This window comes from Meleagris gallopavo, chromosome 19 (genome assembly GCF_905368555.1).
Source record: "Meleagris gallopavo chromosome 19, MGAL_WU_HG_1.1, whole genome shotgun sequence".
NCBI classification, from domain to species: domain Eukaryota; kingdom Metazoa; phylum Chordata; class Aves; order Galliformes; family Phasianidae; genus Meleagris; species Meleagris gallopavo.
The window spans coordinates 9,356,318-9,373,183 of NC_139422.1; the positions used below are offsets into that span (position 1 = coordinate 9,356,318).

The following is a 16,866-nucleotide window of genomic DNA, read 5'->3' on the forward strand; positions in this document are numbered from 1 at the left end:
GCGCGGGGCGGGGCGGTGGGGGGCGGGCGCTCTGCGGGCGCACTGCGCATGCGTAACGGCCGGCGGCGCTTCCGCCCGCGCGGCACTTCCGGGTCAGCGCCGGAGGCGGCGGGGCGCGCTGTAGCGGCAGCGGCGGACGAGGCGAGGCGGCGGGTGGGCGGTGAGGGCGGAGCGTGCAGCACTGCACTGCAGCGCTCGAACCGGGACCGCGGCCGACTCCGAACGGCCGGCAGCGGCCGGGAAAGGCTTGCCGGACCGCCCGAAGTCGCCCCGCCGTTGCTGGGGCCGCGGCCGGGCCCGATTCTGGAGTTGGGGCACCTGAGGGTGCCGTGCGGGGCGGGCTGTGACGGGTAACATCAAAAGCCTTTAGATATCTCTAACGGGGGTGGATGTCTTTGGCGCGGAAGCCTTATCGCCTTAACTTGCAGGAATCGCTAGGCCATGGAGGCTTTAATGGAACGAGAAATGCGATAAAGCTGAGTGGATGAGGCACAAAATTACCTCTGGGCACCTGGCAGCTGTAAGCAGAACACCCATGTGCTAGCCGTATCGCAGGCAGCGGCTCTTTGAAGCACCTGGCTCTGCCGGTGCTGCGGAGTATAGGAAAATGTTTGCGAAACTGAAGAAGAAGATCGCAGAAGAGGCAGCGATTGCCCCCAGGCCCGGGGGGGCGGCCAGGATCCCGCGCTCCATCAGCAAAGAGTCCATCACCTCCGTGGGGGCCGACTCGGGAGACGACTTTGTGAGTTCTGCCTTACTCTGAGTGCTGCTTCTTAAGCCGTGTTTCTGTCACTGCTTTACAGGAACCATTTTAATTGTGCTGTGTGAGTTGAGAATGCTTTGTGGTGCCTCTGTGGGTGTATGTCTTAATATGCAGATGGATCGGTAGCTTGAGTCAGCTTAAACACCAAAGGGAAAATATTTGTCTATTTACTATGAGAGTTACTCGTTTACTCGTGTAAAAGCACTAGTTACAAAGCTGTCTCAATACAAAACGTGATTAAGCAGACGTAGGACATTGAATGAGTGTTAAGTAAACAAATATGTAAGATGCCTAGTTGTGAAATTAATTTCTGAAGCAGTAGGAAAGCAAGAATTCCAAATTCCAAAACTTAGTATTCATTTAACTGCTCATAATGCAGATTTTACACAGCTAGAAAGCCATAGAGAATCATGTGCCATTTATGCTTTGGATTTTGCATGGAAAGACTGTTGAGTTCATTCCACATAAGTATTGTTGCTTTTGTTTTCCTAGTTTCTATTTTTTCCAGAAGACTTTCTCTCTGACCCACCCGTTCTGACCTCAGCTCTGTTAGAGCTTGATTTCTTTTTTTTTTTTTTTTTTTTTTAGCCATTCTGTTGTGCTGTCATATTAGTGATGGGTTAGAAGAAACTGCTTCTGCTAGAAGCTATTTTAGAGGAATCCCCTGCATCCTTCCTAGGCTGGGCAGTGTTTATCGTTATAGAGTTAGTACGTAACAGGATTATTTTGACTGCGTTTTGTAAGTTACATGGTTGTTCTTCTGTCAAGGCTTCTGATGGAAGCAGCTCTAGAGAGGATCTTTCATCCCAGTTGTTCAGAAGAAATGAACAAATAAGAAAACTGGAAGTCAAGCTGTCTGGTATGTGTCTCGATACATATGAAGTCTGATTGCTTAGAAGATAGTTTCCTTTCAACTTCAGTGTTCAGAGTTCTGAAAAATGTTTGTTTCATTTTAGAAAGTTAACTTATAGTAAGCCCCGATCACTTTCATCTAGGTAGCATTTCTGCCTCCATGCTTCAAACAGTCTTTCCCCCCCTTTTTTTGGTATTATGCTGTGTATGTGATGGTTTGTTTCTCTTAGGATCTAAGACTTCTGATGTTGACAGTAACGCAGGTGAAATGAAGAAAAAGGAAAGAATTCAGCATTAAACAGTCTCAAGGCTGTTTTGCTTTATAAGATGATACTCGTTCTGTAGAGCTGTCATTAAGGGTTCTGTTCTGATACTCCTTCCCATCCCTGTTGTATGGAGTGGAACTTCTCATGTAGCTAGAGCACTAGGACAGACCCTCTTGTTTGTACCACCCGTTTACCCTATGGGCAGTGGGGAGCTACTTGCTTGTCTTCATCATTACAGTCACCCAAGTCTTCCTCAGAAGAAATGATTTTCTAGTGGAGAAAATCATTGCCGTTTTCCACTCATGGTTTTTTTGTTTTTTTTTTTTCCCCTCCCCCCTTTTTTTTTTCCTGACTTCCTTCCCCAATGTCTGTCCATTCCTGGTCTGTGCTTCTCCTTCGTAACACAAGATTATGCTGATCAGATCCGAAACTTGCAGAAGATAAAAGAGAAGCTTGAAAATGCATTAGAAAAGCATCAAGATTGTACGTACTAATTTTTAATCTCTCTTATAGTTGAAAGTTGCTATGATTTAAATATACCTAGGAAGAAACAATTTTTTCATACAGTTTTTTAAACATTTATTTTCAAACTGTATACATGCAAGTTGCAAAGAGGTAGAAGAGTCTCCTGCCTTACTTATGACGTGATAACAGCAGTAATGTGCTAGTTGTTGAGTGAAGTTCTTATTATGCTCTGTTTGGCAAATTTTGGGCTAATGTGTAGTAGGGAATTTGTTGAAACCTACAGCTTTGTTGTAGTCCAGTGAAGAACAGAAGACATCTGTTACTTGTGACACTTCTCTCGTGTGCAGGCAGTGTTGTGTGATAAGTGGCACAGTATCAGTGCTAGAGCTGAGGTGGTGCTGAATACTTGAAGAAGCAGCTCTATAAATGTATAAATAACAGAAATTTCAGAAGCAATTCTAAAATATGGATTTTTAATACAGTTTGGTGCTTCTCTGTTGGTAGCTTCCATGAGGAAGTTTCAAGAGCAGAATGAAGCCCACCAGGCCAACCGAGCCAAGATGGCTGAAGGAATGGCTTTGGCCTTAGAAAAAAAGGACCAGGTAATGGAGCTTAACAAGTCAGCCTTTGTCTGGCTCTGGAGATCTGAGTGCATTAATTAAAGTAGCTGTTCTGCATTGGCTTAGTGTGTCAAAGTCAAAGGAAGGGATATTAAATTCAGGTTGCTTGTAATTGTTCTGAATCTTAATCCTTTTTAAAAGAGCCCACAGAAATTTCTGATATGAAGTCTGCACGTATGTTTGATAACATTCCATTGTGGTTGCCCTTGTTGTCATTTTTTTTATTTTATTTTACTTGAATAATATTTATGTATTTGGATAACATAAATTACTCTATAGCTTTTGTATATAAAAATGCTATCTGTTAATTTTATTTTGGTAATTGTTTTTTTCATAATTCTTTTCTTCATCTTAATATTCCTGTTATCAGCATGGATTTTTTCTTTTTTTTTTCTCTTTTTTTCCTTAATTGCTATACTTAAAAGTCTGCAGCTGGGTTGTGATTTTAATTCTTTCTTTCTTGTTCAGGAGTGGTTGGAAAAATTGAGTCACATTGAAAAGGTAATTAAGCTTTTGATTCATTTTATATTTTTAAACAGTGCCCCACATATTTTCTGTAGCACAGCTCTGTTCAGCCCTTTCTTTGCTGGTTGATCAGTGAGTAGGGCTGAAGATCTGCCTTTATTAACAGCGCCGGTGCTTCGTGAGATACTTCTGGAGTTAATGTTCATTAATGCAGAAGAATGGTGGGTTGCAGAGACAAAGATCTGTGGTTTTATACGGTGGAATCGTAGTTTCCTTAATTACAGAGGAGACAGCTGGGATGCAGAAAGAGGTGGTGACTTGGTCTGAGCTCGTTAGTTGGTCGTCTGTTTCGTAAAGAAAGGAATCTATTAGGCAGGAATTTTCTTAGTATAGGATTTCAGTCTTGCTGTAGCTGTTTGAAGGTAAACTTTAAAGTACCTCTTATTATGAGGATGTTGATCATGCTGCTGTTTGCTGTTAATTTTTTAGATAGGTTACCTCTACCTTGTGAGTTGAGTATGGCAATGAAGACAACTTTTAGAGAAAAACTTCAGAAACTCATTGATTGCCTACTGGAGTTTGAATTAGAGGAAGTTCTGACTCTATGTATAGCACTGTCACAGAGCCTTGTGGATGCAGGACGGATTTATTTCCCAGAGAATTTAATTGACCTCCCACTGAGTTCAAATTAACTTATAGATGTTCTTGTATTCCTTTTTTGTTTGTTATCAGGAAAAAAAAATGCTTGAAACACAGTTAAAAGAAATGAGGGAGCAGAGTTTGAACCTTTTTCAAAAGAGAGATGAAATTGATGAACTGGAAGGCTTTCAACAGCAGGAAATGGCCAAAGTTAAACACATGGTAACATTGTTTTAAACATGACTTCTTTTCTAAAGTTTCTGTTAGAACACCCAGTGGAAGTACTGCATTCATTTTTTTTTTAGCCCTAATGCTTGTGTCCAGCTTGGCTCCATGCCCAAATCCTGTCATAGGCACATACATATGGGGTTGCATTGAGTATTTCAGCAGAGACTTTTCTAGGAGTTACTTCACTTAATTCATCTCATCACTTAACAAGGGAGACTGTTCACATGAGAAGACTATCAGTATTACCAATTCATATTTCTTGCTAATGCTCTGGTATTCAGCTTTTGAAAAAGGAAGAGTCTCTAAGCAAAGCAGAGCAGGAACTAGAGGCACGCACTCGAGAGCTGATCCATGCTAAGGAGATGCTTCAGGAAGCAAGCACTGAGTCATCAGGCCTACGGAAAGATCTTCAGGAGTTGCAGGAGCAGTTCTTGGAGCTGGAGGCACGGAGGTATGGATGTGTTTTGGTGAAGAGTATCTCTTCCTGTATTTTTTGTCCAAATCTATTTTTCTGGGGCGGGAGGTGTTTGTATATGCAACGAACTGGTTAACTAATTGCTTCTAGTATGCCAGAGTGGATGTAAAGGCTGAGTTTGTATATCTTTTCAAGCCAATTAAAGCAATACTCATTTAGGATTTTGCAAGCTTATGGGGTTTTTTTGTTGTTTTTTTGGTTTTTTTTTTTGGAATACTTAAACACTAGCTCTTTGGAAGATGTATAATGAATACAGAGGCTGGTTTTAGTACAAGAAAATCTGGTTGATGTTGCTTAGTCCATTTATCCTCTAGCAGATAATTCTGCCAAATGTTATTTTTCTGGAACACTGTTACTTTTTTTTTTTTTTTTTTTTTTTTCCTGTGAAGAGATGAACTGATGACAGCTGAGAGGAATGCAGAAAATAAGATCACTGCTTTGGAGTTGAGAGAACAGGAGCTACAAACTGTCATTCAGCACCTTTCTGTAGACTTGCAAAATGTAAGTTTCACATAAGGGGTTTGATTGAAAGGGCTCCCTGTCTGCAGGAGTTCGATTACGTATTGACTGTTTGTGAGATCTTAAGATTCAGAGCAAGGGATTTCTCTTTTTAGGCTCGAGTTGCTGGTTCTGGATGTGAGAAGACACTAGAAACACTACGGGTAGAGCACGAATCTCTGAAGGTGGAATATGAACAACACAAGCTAAAGGTTAAGAATTTGCAGATGCATCTGGTTCTGTGTTTGAAATTTGGTGTCTGTTAAGTGTTCTAGCATCATACTGTCTTTTCAAACAGAACTAATGGCACTTTTTCCAGCCAAACCAGAATGAATTAGATAAGAGCTTGGCAATGAAAAGGGATTCTGTGATTTCTTTTTCCTGCAGATGACTTTTGAATTTGATGAGAGAAGTAAACTTATTGAACAGTTGCAGGAAAAAGTGTCTTCCTTGGAAAAGAAATTAGAGAGAAATCTTTCAGGGGTTGAACATGTACAAGAACTGCTCAAGGAGGTAATTTTACATTTATGGACTCATTAAAAAGTGCAGTTGTAAGGAATTATTTTAGAATATACATTGCTTACTACGTGTGGAACGGATATTTGATGATGTAATGCAGGCATTTTTGTCTCTTTGGTGTATGCTGACACACTATGCTGCACAGGCTTGTGTGGGTGGCTGCACTGGGCCCATTTATGTACATGCTGCACAGATTCTGCATTGGTCTTTCCACATTGTTTGTTTAGGCAATGCATCTGTTTGTTTAGAAGGGAAAGAGGAGTTTTTTAACATGCCCACAAAAGGCAGAGCAACTGGAGAATTTTATTGGTGAATCCTTACAGAGACCAGCTCACTCTGTTTCTTGGTATTCATCTTCTGTCATCATGATTCCCAAAGCATTGGGACGGGAGTGGGAAGCTGATTTGCACATAGGTGTATAAACAGAATGTTGCATATTCAACACTTCAGCCTCAGAATTGTTAAGAAGCAGCTGAAAGCATGAAGAAATTTGCTTCTCTTTAGTGCTCTTTTCACTACTTGATCTTTCTCCAGAACTGATGCTCCTATTTTAGATTCATCTTGGAGCAATGTTTTCCTATCTGGATCAAAAAGAAACTGTTCAAGTTTAGTATTGTTATTAATGAAATTCAAAGAAACATGTTAATTAAAATCTTGTCTCTTTGTCCATCCTACCCTCTGTTCTTAACCCAATATAATCTTCAGAAAGCTTCTCTTGAGCAGAAACTAGATGAAACCAGTCAACAGATACTAACAGACAGAATGCATCACGTTAATGCTGTGAACCAGTTAGAAATACAGGTAAGTTGCTTTTTTTTTTTTTTTTCCCCCCTACAACTTCCTAACTATTTCCATTCTCTTTACACCCAGTAGCTTTTACTGTCACTGCATTTGTGTTTTTGACCTAAGGTGATGCTATGTGTCCCACTTAGTTTTCAAAGGAAGGTTTAATTGAGTGGCTCAGGTCATCTCTTCGCCTACAGAGATGGGGAGGTGCCCAGAGGTTCTGAAGTTAAGACTTTTAGTGCTTATGTTTCCTACTCTAAGAAACAAGTAGCTAAATTGGAACCATTGCTGAGCAAGGTCTGAAATGATGAAGAGTATTTGAAGAAAGCAGGACGTGTCAAGTAGACATTCTCTTTGAACTCTGTAGTTTCATAGTTTTAATGTTTACCTGCCCCTGTTATGTCATCCTGTGTTCTATACATTGTTTTTCTTTCTAGCAGTGTAGATGTCAGTGGATAAGGAAGTTAATGTGCGGTTATGTTTTAGAATAGAGAACTGGAACAGAAACTACAGATTGCAACAGAAGCATTGAAAACGAGCAAGGAGGAAGCTTGTGAGCAGGATCTGAAGATCCAGAAGTTGGTGAGTATACTGCATTGTGTTTGTGTGACCAAGAGCGAGCCAGTTTTTGAGCATAAACACGAGTAGTGTTTATATGTGAGCTCCTGGCACTGCTACCAAAGAAATAGTTACTGAAGTTTGAGTGTATGTGATGTGCAAATACATTCAATTGTTATTAGAGCTTCAGAATATAGTTTTTTTAACTTTGTGTTCTTTTTCTCATAAGCAAATGGATCTAGAAAGTGAAAAAAGGAAAATACAGCAGCAGGTTTTAAGTGAGAAACATCACTATGAACAGAAGGCTTCTGAGCTAGAGTCTCAAATTGCTGCTCTTCAAACAGCTTGGGAATTTGATAGAACAGCTGCTCAGCACAAGATAGTAAGTACAGAAACTGTTGAGTGGGGCACCCAAGTCTTCACAGAACAATTTTAACAAAGTTAGTGGATCTTGCATGTTGTCTGAATGTGCTTACTAAGAGTTCCAGCATTACAGTAGAAGTTCTAATACTTTGAAAAACGAAACATGAATTGAATGTATTTGTTTATGCAGAGCATTGGAACACTTGTACTTGGTACTTAAGCAGTCTTTATTTTGCAGAGCCAGCTGGAAAAAGAAAATGAAAATCTCAATGGAAGCAGAGAAGAGTATGAGAGTTCCTTAAAAAAACAAGAATCTGTACTGAACAAGCTCAAGGTAGGGGTTTTATTAGTCAGTGATACTGGTTAAATATGGAGCCTAATTTGAGAAACAGTTACTGGTAGAGTGTGTTATGTTCTTAGTACTTGGAATCACGTTATGTTCAGGTTCTGTGTACTTTAAATTGTCTTTCATACTCAGTAGAAATGCTTCTGAGAAGTATTACAAACGTGTGATCCTTTCCTGAAGCAGAATGCTTGGGTCTGTCTAAAAATACGTTCCCTTATTGTCAGACGTGAAGGGCTTTTAAATCATGTTGGCAGTAATGAATACGGAATAGTTCCAACATGGAATAGTTAAGTGGAACTCAGGTTGTAGTTCTCTCAAGTAACTTCTAAATTACTTTTGGTTTGCAGGAAGAATTGAGCAGCAGAGAGACTGTCAATACTGAAATTGCCAACACATTGGAAGAAACAGAAAAACAAAAGGACAAATTGCAACAGCAGGTTGGTTAATACCAGCTGTCTAAAATATGTACAAACACTCCAAGACTCCACAGATCAGATGAGGCTTGGACTTATGTTCTTGACTATTATGATAATTAATGGAATCATCTTCAGTATGGAAGATAGCCTTGGTTACCTCAGTAAATGTAAAGGTGTATATATAAATGCTTTCACAGGAATCTAATCAGTTTATGTGAGTTAATCCAGTGCAAAAGTGTTAAATACGGCTAGCTGCAAAATTAGAGATACTAAGTTTGTGGGCTGAAGGATTATGGCAGGTTTTGGTAGTTGAGTATAAACTGAGAGGAAGACCAGTTGGTAGTGAATTAAGACGTTTGCTCAGGATGAAGAGGGTTGGTATTCCAGGCCTCTTTAGTTTGTAAGATGTATAGTCCTGGTGGGTCAGCCATCCCAAGGCACTCATAGTTTGTGGCTTGGTTTCTATAAAAACAATCAGACAAAAAACAAGGACAACAAACACACCACCAAACACAACTACTAACTAGAGCTATCCATTCTGTTGTGTTCCTTTCAGTGTTTATATCATATCTTTGTCCCTCTGAGGCACAGCAGTTCTAGAATCCTAAATTTCCTAACAGGAAGGAGTTTGTTTCCAATAGCAGGTTTGCACAGTCGTTGTCTTACAGCTGCCACCTGCTGGTTTTGAGGCAATCTGTGCTTGTGGCGCAGACTTACCAGAAGCTGAAGTTTTAGCTTTGGCAATATGTTTACTTCAGTGCTTTCTAATGAGACCAGCAGTGTGTAGGTGATGCCTTCTATGACTGTGGAGTTGAATCATAGACATCCATATTGTGCTATCTGTAACAATAATGCTCAATCAGCTACTTTTTCAAGGTCCTGTATTGCCGTGCACGTAGCTCAGGCAGCCCTTGTTTAGTTGTAGATGCAATCCACTGCCTTCCACTCATGTAAGAATTCTTCACTTCTTGCCACAAAAAAAAATCTGAGATATGTTGAAATCTTTCCATGACCTCTTCTAAGTGTATGTCCTTAATTTTGTTTGTTTGTCTGCTTTAAAGGTTTCACATCTGGCTTCCTTAATAAAGGAAAAAGACTGGCTAATTGATGAAAAATCTGGTATGCTTCTAAAACAGAAGGAAGAACTAAACCAACTCAGTCAAGGTTAGATGAAACAAATCTACTGTATTCCAGAGAGCTTTAACTGAATACAGTCTCTAGGTGTGGGCTTACTTATGTGTAGATGGTAATAATTCTAGATTTCTCTTATTTCCATACTAAATCTATTTGAATTTTGAAAGTCCTCTGTCATTCAGTATCAGTCTCTGTTTCTTACTAAACAAACAACAACAAAACCCACCTTCTTAATCGTGGTTTTGCAGTGTTTTATCAGAAAATAACAAATCTTACTGTACTTTCTGCTGGTGAACATATAGTGCAAAACACAGGAAATAAAGAGCTGGTCCAGTTCGATCACTACTACTTTATACCACTTTAAAAACTGCACTTGCTTGAAAGACATAATTTACATTCTTAAATCAGTTGTAAGCTGTTTCCACAGTTACTCTAAAAAATGAAGTGCAGTCATCTTCATTCAGTTCCAAACACCTCTGTGTTCCTATTGTGTTGCCCTTATCTAGACAGGCACCCAAAGGGTAGCCTCCTGTTGCACCATTCCGTGGCTGGCTGGCTGTCAGCAGCTGTCTGTGCCATTGCCACGTGTGCTCACAGCCCCAAGTGTTCCTGTGCAGTCAGGAAAAGTCACACAAGCTTTTGGTGGAGGCCTGTGTTCTTTTAGAAGAGGTATAGTTGATAATTAAGCTTTCAAGTATTAAAACTACTCTGACTTTTGAAGAGAGAGATTGCTCCATTGCAGAAATACACGTGAGCTTGGGTGGCTTAAATTTCATGTCTTCGTGACAGAGCAAGGCAAAAAGGTCAGGATTTACCATCACAGTGACTTTTGTCTGTATGTATAGACAAATAGAAAATAATGAGAAAATCTCATTTGATTCAGCAGATTGGTACTAAGCAAGTTTCTTCATCCTCAGATCATGAAGCTGCATTGCTGCAAATGCACCAGCTACGATCTGACGTAGAGGCAAGTAATAGCCAAGCACTGGAGAAAGAAGAAACAGCAAGGAAGGAAATAGAAGAATTGAAGCTGCAGATACAGGAGCTCCTATTGGCCAGAGAAAATGATGAGAAAAACGTGAGTGCCAATTGTGAAACTACTCTCTTTGCACTTTTCAGGAAAATAAGTAGGTGTGCAAGAGATCTCAATTCTGGTATGCCTTGGTGATATGCCATTATTTTTTGTTCCCCATCTTCTGTAAGAAAGCTGTCTGCTGTCACAGCTGTGACTGATTTGTGAAGGACACCACCTTACTTTATTTCACTTATAAAATGTCTTGAGGGGATCGAAGGAGGCAGAGACCCAAAAGTGCCAAACAGGCCACTAAGATGTGGAGTAGATTGTCACTATTGCTTTCTGGTTTGGAAAACAAACAAACAATGAGCCAAAATGAAAAAAGAACCAAAACCACCACTACCTCCCACTACCACGCCAAACAAAAACATAGAAAAGCAATAAAATCTTGCTTTTTCCCTGAAGACTGTTAATGGGCTGCAAGTATCACACCTCTGCAATTTCCTGTTTTCATTCATGTAGGTTTCAGAACTGGAAGAATCGGCAACAGCCTTGAATGAGCACTTACACCTTCCAGAAAGCCGTGTGACAGAACAGAATGGAGAGGTAACAGCTACAGATGTCATTCAACTTCAGAAGGATAACAGGGAGCTGGAACAGCAAATAGTTGAGAAAAACAAGGTAAACTAAACAACAGAAACACCTGTTTTAGTTAGGAAGCCTAATAGGTGCCAAAGCCATAGAAAGAAAGGCCTGAACAGGTTTACAAATGTGAGAGATCCAATCTGAATCCAGCTTTCTGTACGCATTTTCCCCACCCCAGACTGTAAAAGGGTGTAGCAATAGTGAATGAAGAATTGTAGAGAAATCTCTGTGGCACATCCTGCTTCTGCTCCTTACTTCTTTTGGAGAGAAGAAGCACCGAATGATTCCTGCAGATCCCTTTTGTTTGAATTCGATTAATTTCTATCATGCTGTCAGACTGAAGCCCGGTGTCCTGTCACACGCCTGCTGACATTTGCAGCCACAATTGTGAGACATCCAGATCATTTCTCTGGAGCTGTCAGTTGGTTTAATGATTGCTTGATTCTTTGCATTCATTTTTCATGTTTTCTCTTCAGATACTTCTGTGTCAATATGTGCCCTAATGCTGAATGCTGCATTAATGCCATCCTTTGCTCTGCTTACAGATGATAAAGCAGCTACAGCAAAGAATGACAGAACTGAAAAAAACTCTCCAGAAGGAGTTGGTAAGTGTTCTGTTCCTCAGTCTCTCCAGCTAACTTACTGAAAGTTACTTACAGTAGAAATTCCAAAGACTTGATTGCAAGCTACAGTTTGTTTGTTTATTTAGTAGGAATGCTTGCAGTTTCCTTGTGATTGCAGACAAATCTGTGACCCTTAATTTAAAGAAATATGTAATTCTGGGTCAGTATTTACTGAGTAGGTGGTGTGTTGGGTTGCTGTTACTATTCAGATACTGCAACACTGAATTTTAGGTATGGACTTGTAGTGTCTGGTATCTAAATGTTTCTGTATCTTGGATAACTGAGATCTGTGGGTGCTATTCAGCTGTCATTCAGCTAAAATTTCCCAGGCAGTGATGTCAGCCACGGGAAAAAGGTCTTCTCAAAATAATTTCCCTCTCCAAGAAAAAGCCCTCATATTTTAAACATTTTAGAAGAGAGTTTACAAATATTGTGGGTTTTTTGAAAATTAATTAATTATTTGTTTGTTTATTTTGTTCTGAACTTGAGAACTGCGTTCTGTGCATTTGAGAAGCACAGAGCAGATTAATGGTGAAAGAAGAATGGTCAGATGTCAGTATCTAGCATGGAGCCAATTCTGCTGGTTTGGGTCATGCAGATGTAACTCTGACAACAGCTAGGTTCTCTCCTGGAGGCTCGAGAAATGTAAAGATGGGCACCTCTGCTGTCATCCCCGAAGGATGAGAAGCTTGTCCTACTGATGCCCATCTTATGGGTACAAATGCTCTGTGTTAGGTATCTCAGATTCAGATTTTCTCCCAGCATCAAACTGACACAACCTATAATGCTCTCCTCTTTTTCTTTCAGAAAATAAGACCAGACAGTGAGGTACCTGAAGTACGTGAAAAAACAAATTCTGAAGTGCCTAATGCTGCTGTGACTGTCACAAACAGCTGTGATTTAAATGACTCAAGGGAGATAAACTTTGAGTACCTTAAACATGTTGTACTAAAATTCATGTCCTGCCGGGAGTCTGAGGTAAAGAATTCTAGAAGGACGGGTTGGTATGCTTGTCTTCTAAGTCTCTTTGTCCTTGAAAACTGGTACCTGGTAAGAATACTTCTATGCCAGCTCAGTATTTTTGCACTTAAAAAGAAATTGTCTGAGGCAGCACAATAAAGCAAAATAGCAGCACGTTTGGGAGTACAGATCATTAAGAACGAAGTGAAAGGTAGGAGGTAGTTATGTCTAGAAGTTAAAGACCTGAAGCTGTAAGGCATTTCCTCTGTACCATTCTAAAAAGCATGTGGAGTATATGTGATTATAGAGTAGCTGTATATTTAAGAAAGATAGCAACAGAAACCAAAAAGGACATAAGGCACATGCTGTTGATGTATTACTTATAAGAGATAATTCCTTGTGCATTTGGAGCTCCTTTATGTTCTCTAAGTTGTGTTGAAGAAGTTACAGGTAGAAAGAAGTCATGCCAAAATATGCTTTTCTTAATTGTAGGTAGGATGAGGAAATAATTGTGCAGCTCCATAGTATCCAGAGTGTTTGTCTCCTTTACTAGCTCTGCATGATGTATCTCACTTGCACTCTTGGTACTATGCAGTTAGTACATAGTGTATGTAAAACAGCATGATTCTTATCTGTCTACATGCTGCTACAACTTTTTAAAACTTAAAAAAAAAAACAAAAAAAACCCCCAAACAAACAAACAAAAAAACAAAACAGCCACCACAGGGATGCTGTAGGAGCCAGGCTTCTTCTCTGTTCCTTTTGTTTTCTTTCCCCAAAATATGCAAGCTGAAGAAAGTTAGGAAATGCAATCAGAGGAAAAAAGATACAGGCTGTCCTGGTCTGTTGTTAACAGGGCATAGTGAAAGGTTTTACTGTTCTGCTCTTTGCAGTTGTAACTAAAGTCTGTGACTAAGCCTGCAGAAGAACTGTGTTGCACTGTAGTCCAGAACACAGAGCTGGGAGCATCATAAGCACTGTGGTTTCTTTCAGGCATTCCATCTTATTAAGGCTGTATCTGTTTTACTGAATTTTTCCCAAGAGGAAGAAAATATGCTTAAAGAAACTTTGGAGTACAAGGTAAGGATTCTGTTGCACCTGTAGCCTATAACTGGACTTGCAGCAAAAGATGTGAATGCTCTTAGGTGCTGGGAGATGCTGAAAAGTAGCTGTTCCTTCCAGATTTAATCATGTGAAGCTATTTTCATTTTCACAATCTGAAGTCTGCAGGGTTCTGTTTTATAAATAGCTTCCATCACTTGATGGGGAGATGCATATACACTGTATTCTTGTTCCAGTCTCCAGCTTCTTATAAGTGTGAACCTAGCATGATATGTATTGTGCTTTCCTGTCCTAGATGTCGTGGTTTGGGTCGAAGCCATCTCCTAAAGGCAGTATCCGGCCCTCTATCTCAAGCCCAAGGACACTGTGGTCTTAAGGGATCCTGAAAATGGGCAGTCAGCATCTAGCCACCTTTTTTTCTGTGAAAAGAACACTGAACACACCATTTCAGGTGTGTCTTAATCACTGTCATTGCAGTATTTTGTACAAGAACTTTGACACTGTTTACAAAAGTAATGCTGTGCAAGGAGAAACTTCACTACAAACTGACACCTCTTGTGGGCTGGGATCAGGGACCTTTGTCTCGATGGTGTCTCAATGGAAGTCAGCTCCTTGTGCTCACCAGACCTGTTATCTTGGCACCAAAGGATAACATTAACCTCACTAACATGGGTGCTGGCAGTTCAAGCTTCTAACACGTGCACCTGTTGTGATGGTGATTCCAGCTTGTGTTAGGGAGCGCGAGGGTCGAATAACTCCAGACACAGTAAAGCTTCCTTGTCTCATTGTGGAAAGCAGTGGGGAAAAAAATGTTGGCAATACTGTACTGAATTTTTGACAGTTTGAAATGACTTTCAAAGGACAGGAGCAGGAGCTTTAACCAAAAAAGAAGTTTGCCTTGCCTTGTTATACTGACATAACTAATAGTCTGCATCTTTTCATATCACTGTGTAACATAAGGTGCATATATCCTGGCCTGCAGTCTTGAAGGCTGCATGTTGATCATGATTATTTAATTTGAGAGCACAACTTTAGAGTTGTCTGATTTTACTTTTCTTAAAGAAAAATAATATTTAAGATGGTCTTAATTACAGTACCTAACACTCAGTCGCCTTTAAAACTAATCTGTTAGTCTGTACCATAGGTTGTTAGCACTGGGAAGGAGGGGTAGTAAACCATTTTAAATTTTTAAAACTGAATTCCAGGTATTGTAAGTATACACTGAAAATACTTTTTATAATTAAAAAGAAAAAAGAAAAAAAAGATTATATGTATATATATACACATTGAAAGAGAGTGAATAATATTAGTACTAAGCACTTTGGGCTTTCTTCCTTAACAAGTCTGCTAGCAACAAAATTTCATAACCAGTATCTTTTGTTGTGGTTTGTGTAGTTCAGATACTGTTGCTTATAAACTGTTCTGAGCATTCAGTGGGCTGTTAACTGTGTCCTAACTACAAGACAAAAGACCACGGCTTAGGAGGTTTTTGTTTTTGAGGGCAAAATTAAACTCTTCACAAATGAGTCTTGGTTCTGGCAGCTTGCTTTCTTCTGCCTTTAGGAAAAGGGAACTAAGCTGACACAGATTGAAAGTGCAGTTTTGCCCTTCAGTTTTAACACCACCACAAAATCTAGATGAATATAGGAAGCAGCAATCAGGCTTACTTAAAACTTGGATATATATCTATTGATAAGAAACGTGATGAGCAAGCTGCTATTCTGGTAATTCTCTTACAATGAGATGTGTTACTAACAAAGATTTTTATTAAATATATTAAAAATAGAAATAAAAAAAATCTAGCTGTCCTGTAGTAGAGATGTGGTCATGTTGAGAGCTCCGACTGAGCTGTGCTGACAGGAGACATGAGCGACCGTGGTGGTGGTGGCAGTTGAGATACAGTGTTAGAGTTACAGCATGGCAGCTGCTGTGAAAAGGTGGAGGCATTCTACTTGAGGTCGGTCAGCAGAGCAGTGAACATGCTGCAGATCTGTACCCGAGTGGACTGGATCCACTTGGCACAAGTGACGCTCCTTTTAAGAGCTAGGATCTATTTAAATACATTCAGTAAAATCAGCAGGACTCTTGTATACTAAGACTCGATCCGTGGCACTTAACTGTATAGAATAGGGAAGTTTATGGTAAGAGTGCAACTCTAATATGAAAATAGACAATCAAAAAGTAGATTTGTTAGTTTTTCTGGTATTGGAACAAAGCAGGGGCAGGATAACCCTCCTGGGCCTTAGAAGGGTCTTTCTTTAGAATGTCTCCTTGCCCTGCCCTGCTTCTGTGTGACCTGAGGCCAGAGGATAGGATTCTGCCTGGTCACACTGCTGCAGGCTGAATGACAGATTTGGTTTCAGTTGTGTCTGGCTTGAACAGTTACTGCTGTACAGTAACAAATGCAGTAAAGGCAGCCTGCAAGACAGTGATACATAAATTCTAGATTATATACTGACTAACACAACCAGTTTAGCATCCCAAAGCTCATACTTACCCAAAGCTCACCGACTTACCATAAACGAGTTCTCAAGTGTTGAATTTTCTTCAGATATCAGAGCAAGAATGGTGTGTGTGTGTATGTATATATGTACATATATATTAAAAAAAAGCTAATGCACTTTCCCTTGTATAAAAACAGTGGTATACACAATCCTTTCTATGGCTGTTGAAATTTCTTTCCTTCTATGCTGTAAATATGGATTGTATTATGAAACACTATGGAATTTGTGGTGCAATATGTTTTGGATTAAAACTCTAATCTTGATTTCTTTCTCTTTCTTTATGGTCCTGATTGTGTCCACTGGGATGCTACAGCTATTTGAAAGAGTTTTAAAGCATTGAAGCAAAACTTATCTTTGACCTGTGCTACGATTGCGTAGTTGTGAAATTAAGGCCTGTTTCTCATAGGGAATTAGGCCAGGAATGAGGGAGCCTGCTTCTGCCTCCTGAAATCGTCTCTAGGGACAGCTGCTACTTGTGCTCTTAGCAGGTGCTAAATACAGACTGGCTGGATTACAGCCTCCCTTTGCAGCTGTGCCATAACCAGGACACTCAGCTAGGCAGCTGTAGCAGCCAGCACAGCTCAGTTTGAAGACAGAGTTTGGAAGGAGTTGGAAATGAGTGCTCATGTAGAGGTGGGAACTTAGCTTAGAAATGCTATTATTG

The 16,866-nt window shown here is 40.0% G+C and overlaps 1 protein-coding gene across 3 annotated transcripts; it reads left to right on the forward strand.

The window, feature by feature from the left end:
- Positions 1 to 36: 36 nt before the first annotated feature.
- Positions 37 to 16,465, forward strand: GOLGA1 (golgin A1). 3 transcript variants are annotated; one of them, XM_010721074.4, is made up of 23 exons: positions 37 to 160; positions 429 to 742; positions 1,532 to 1,622; positions 2,290 to 2,364; positions 2,851 to 2,948; positions 3,435 to 3,467; positions 4,164 to 4,292; positions 4,580 to 4,749; positions 5,163 to 5,274; positions 5,388 to 5,483; positions 5,659 to 5,784; positions 6,496 to 6,591; positions 7,063 to 7,158; positions 7,364 to 7,516; positions 7,736 to 7,831; positions 8,191 to 8,280; positions 9,321 to 9,423; positions 10,311 to 10,471; positions 10,931 to 11,089; positions 11,599 to 11,658; positions 12,484 to 12,654; positions 13,630 to 13,716; positions 13,994 to 16,465. In XM_010721074.4, the coding sequence occupies exons 2-23, from the start codon at positions 608 to 610 to the stop codon at positions 14,072 to 14,074; spliced, it is 2,418 nt and encodes an 805-aa protein (XP_010719376.1). In that variant the 5' UTR covers positions 37 to 160; positions 429 to 607; the 3' UTR covers positions 14,075 to 16,465. The 3 variants fall into 3 exon arrangements, with proteins under 3 accessions (XP_010719376.1, XP_085095577.1, XP_010719375.1); XM_010721073.4 differs by having other exon boundaries at positions 55 to 350; XM_085239451.1 differs by lacking the exon at positions 4,164 to 4,292 and having other exon boundaries at positions 54 to 742.
- The last annotated feature ends 401 nt before the right edge of the window (positions 16,466 to 16,866 follow it).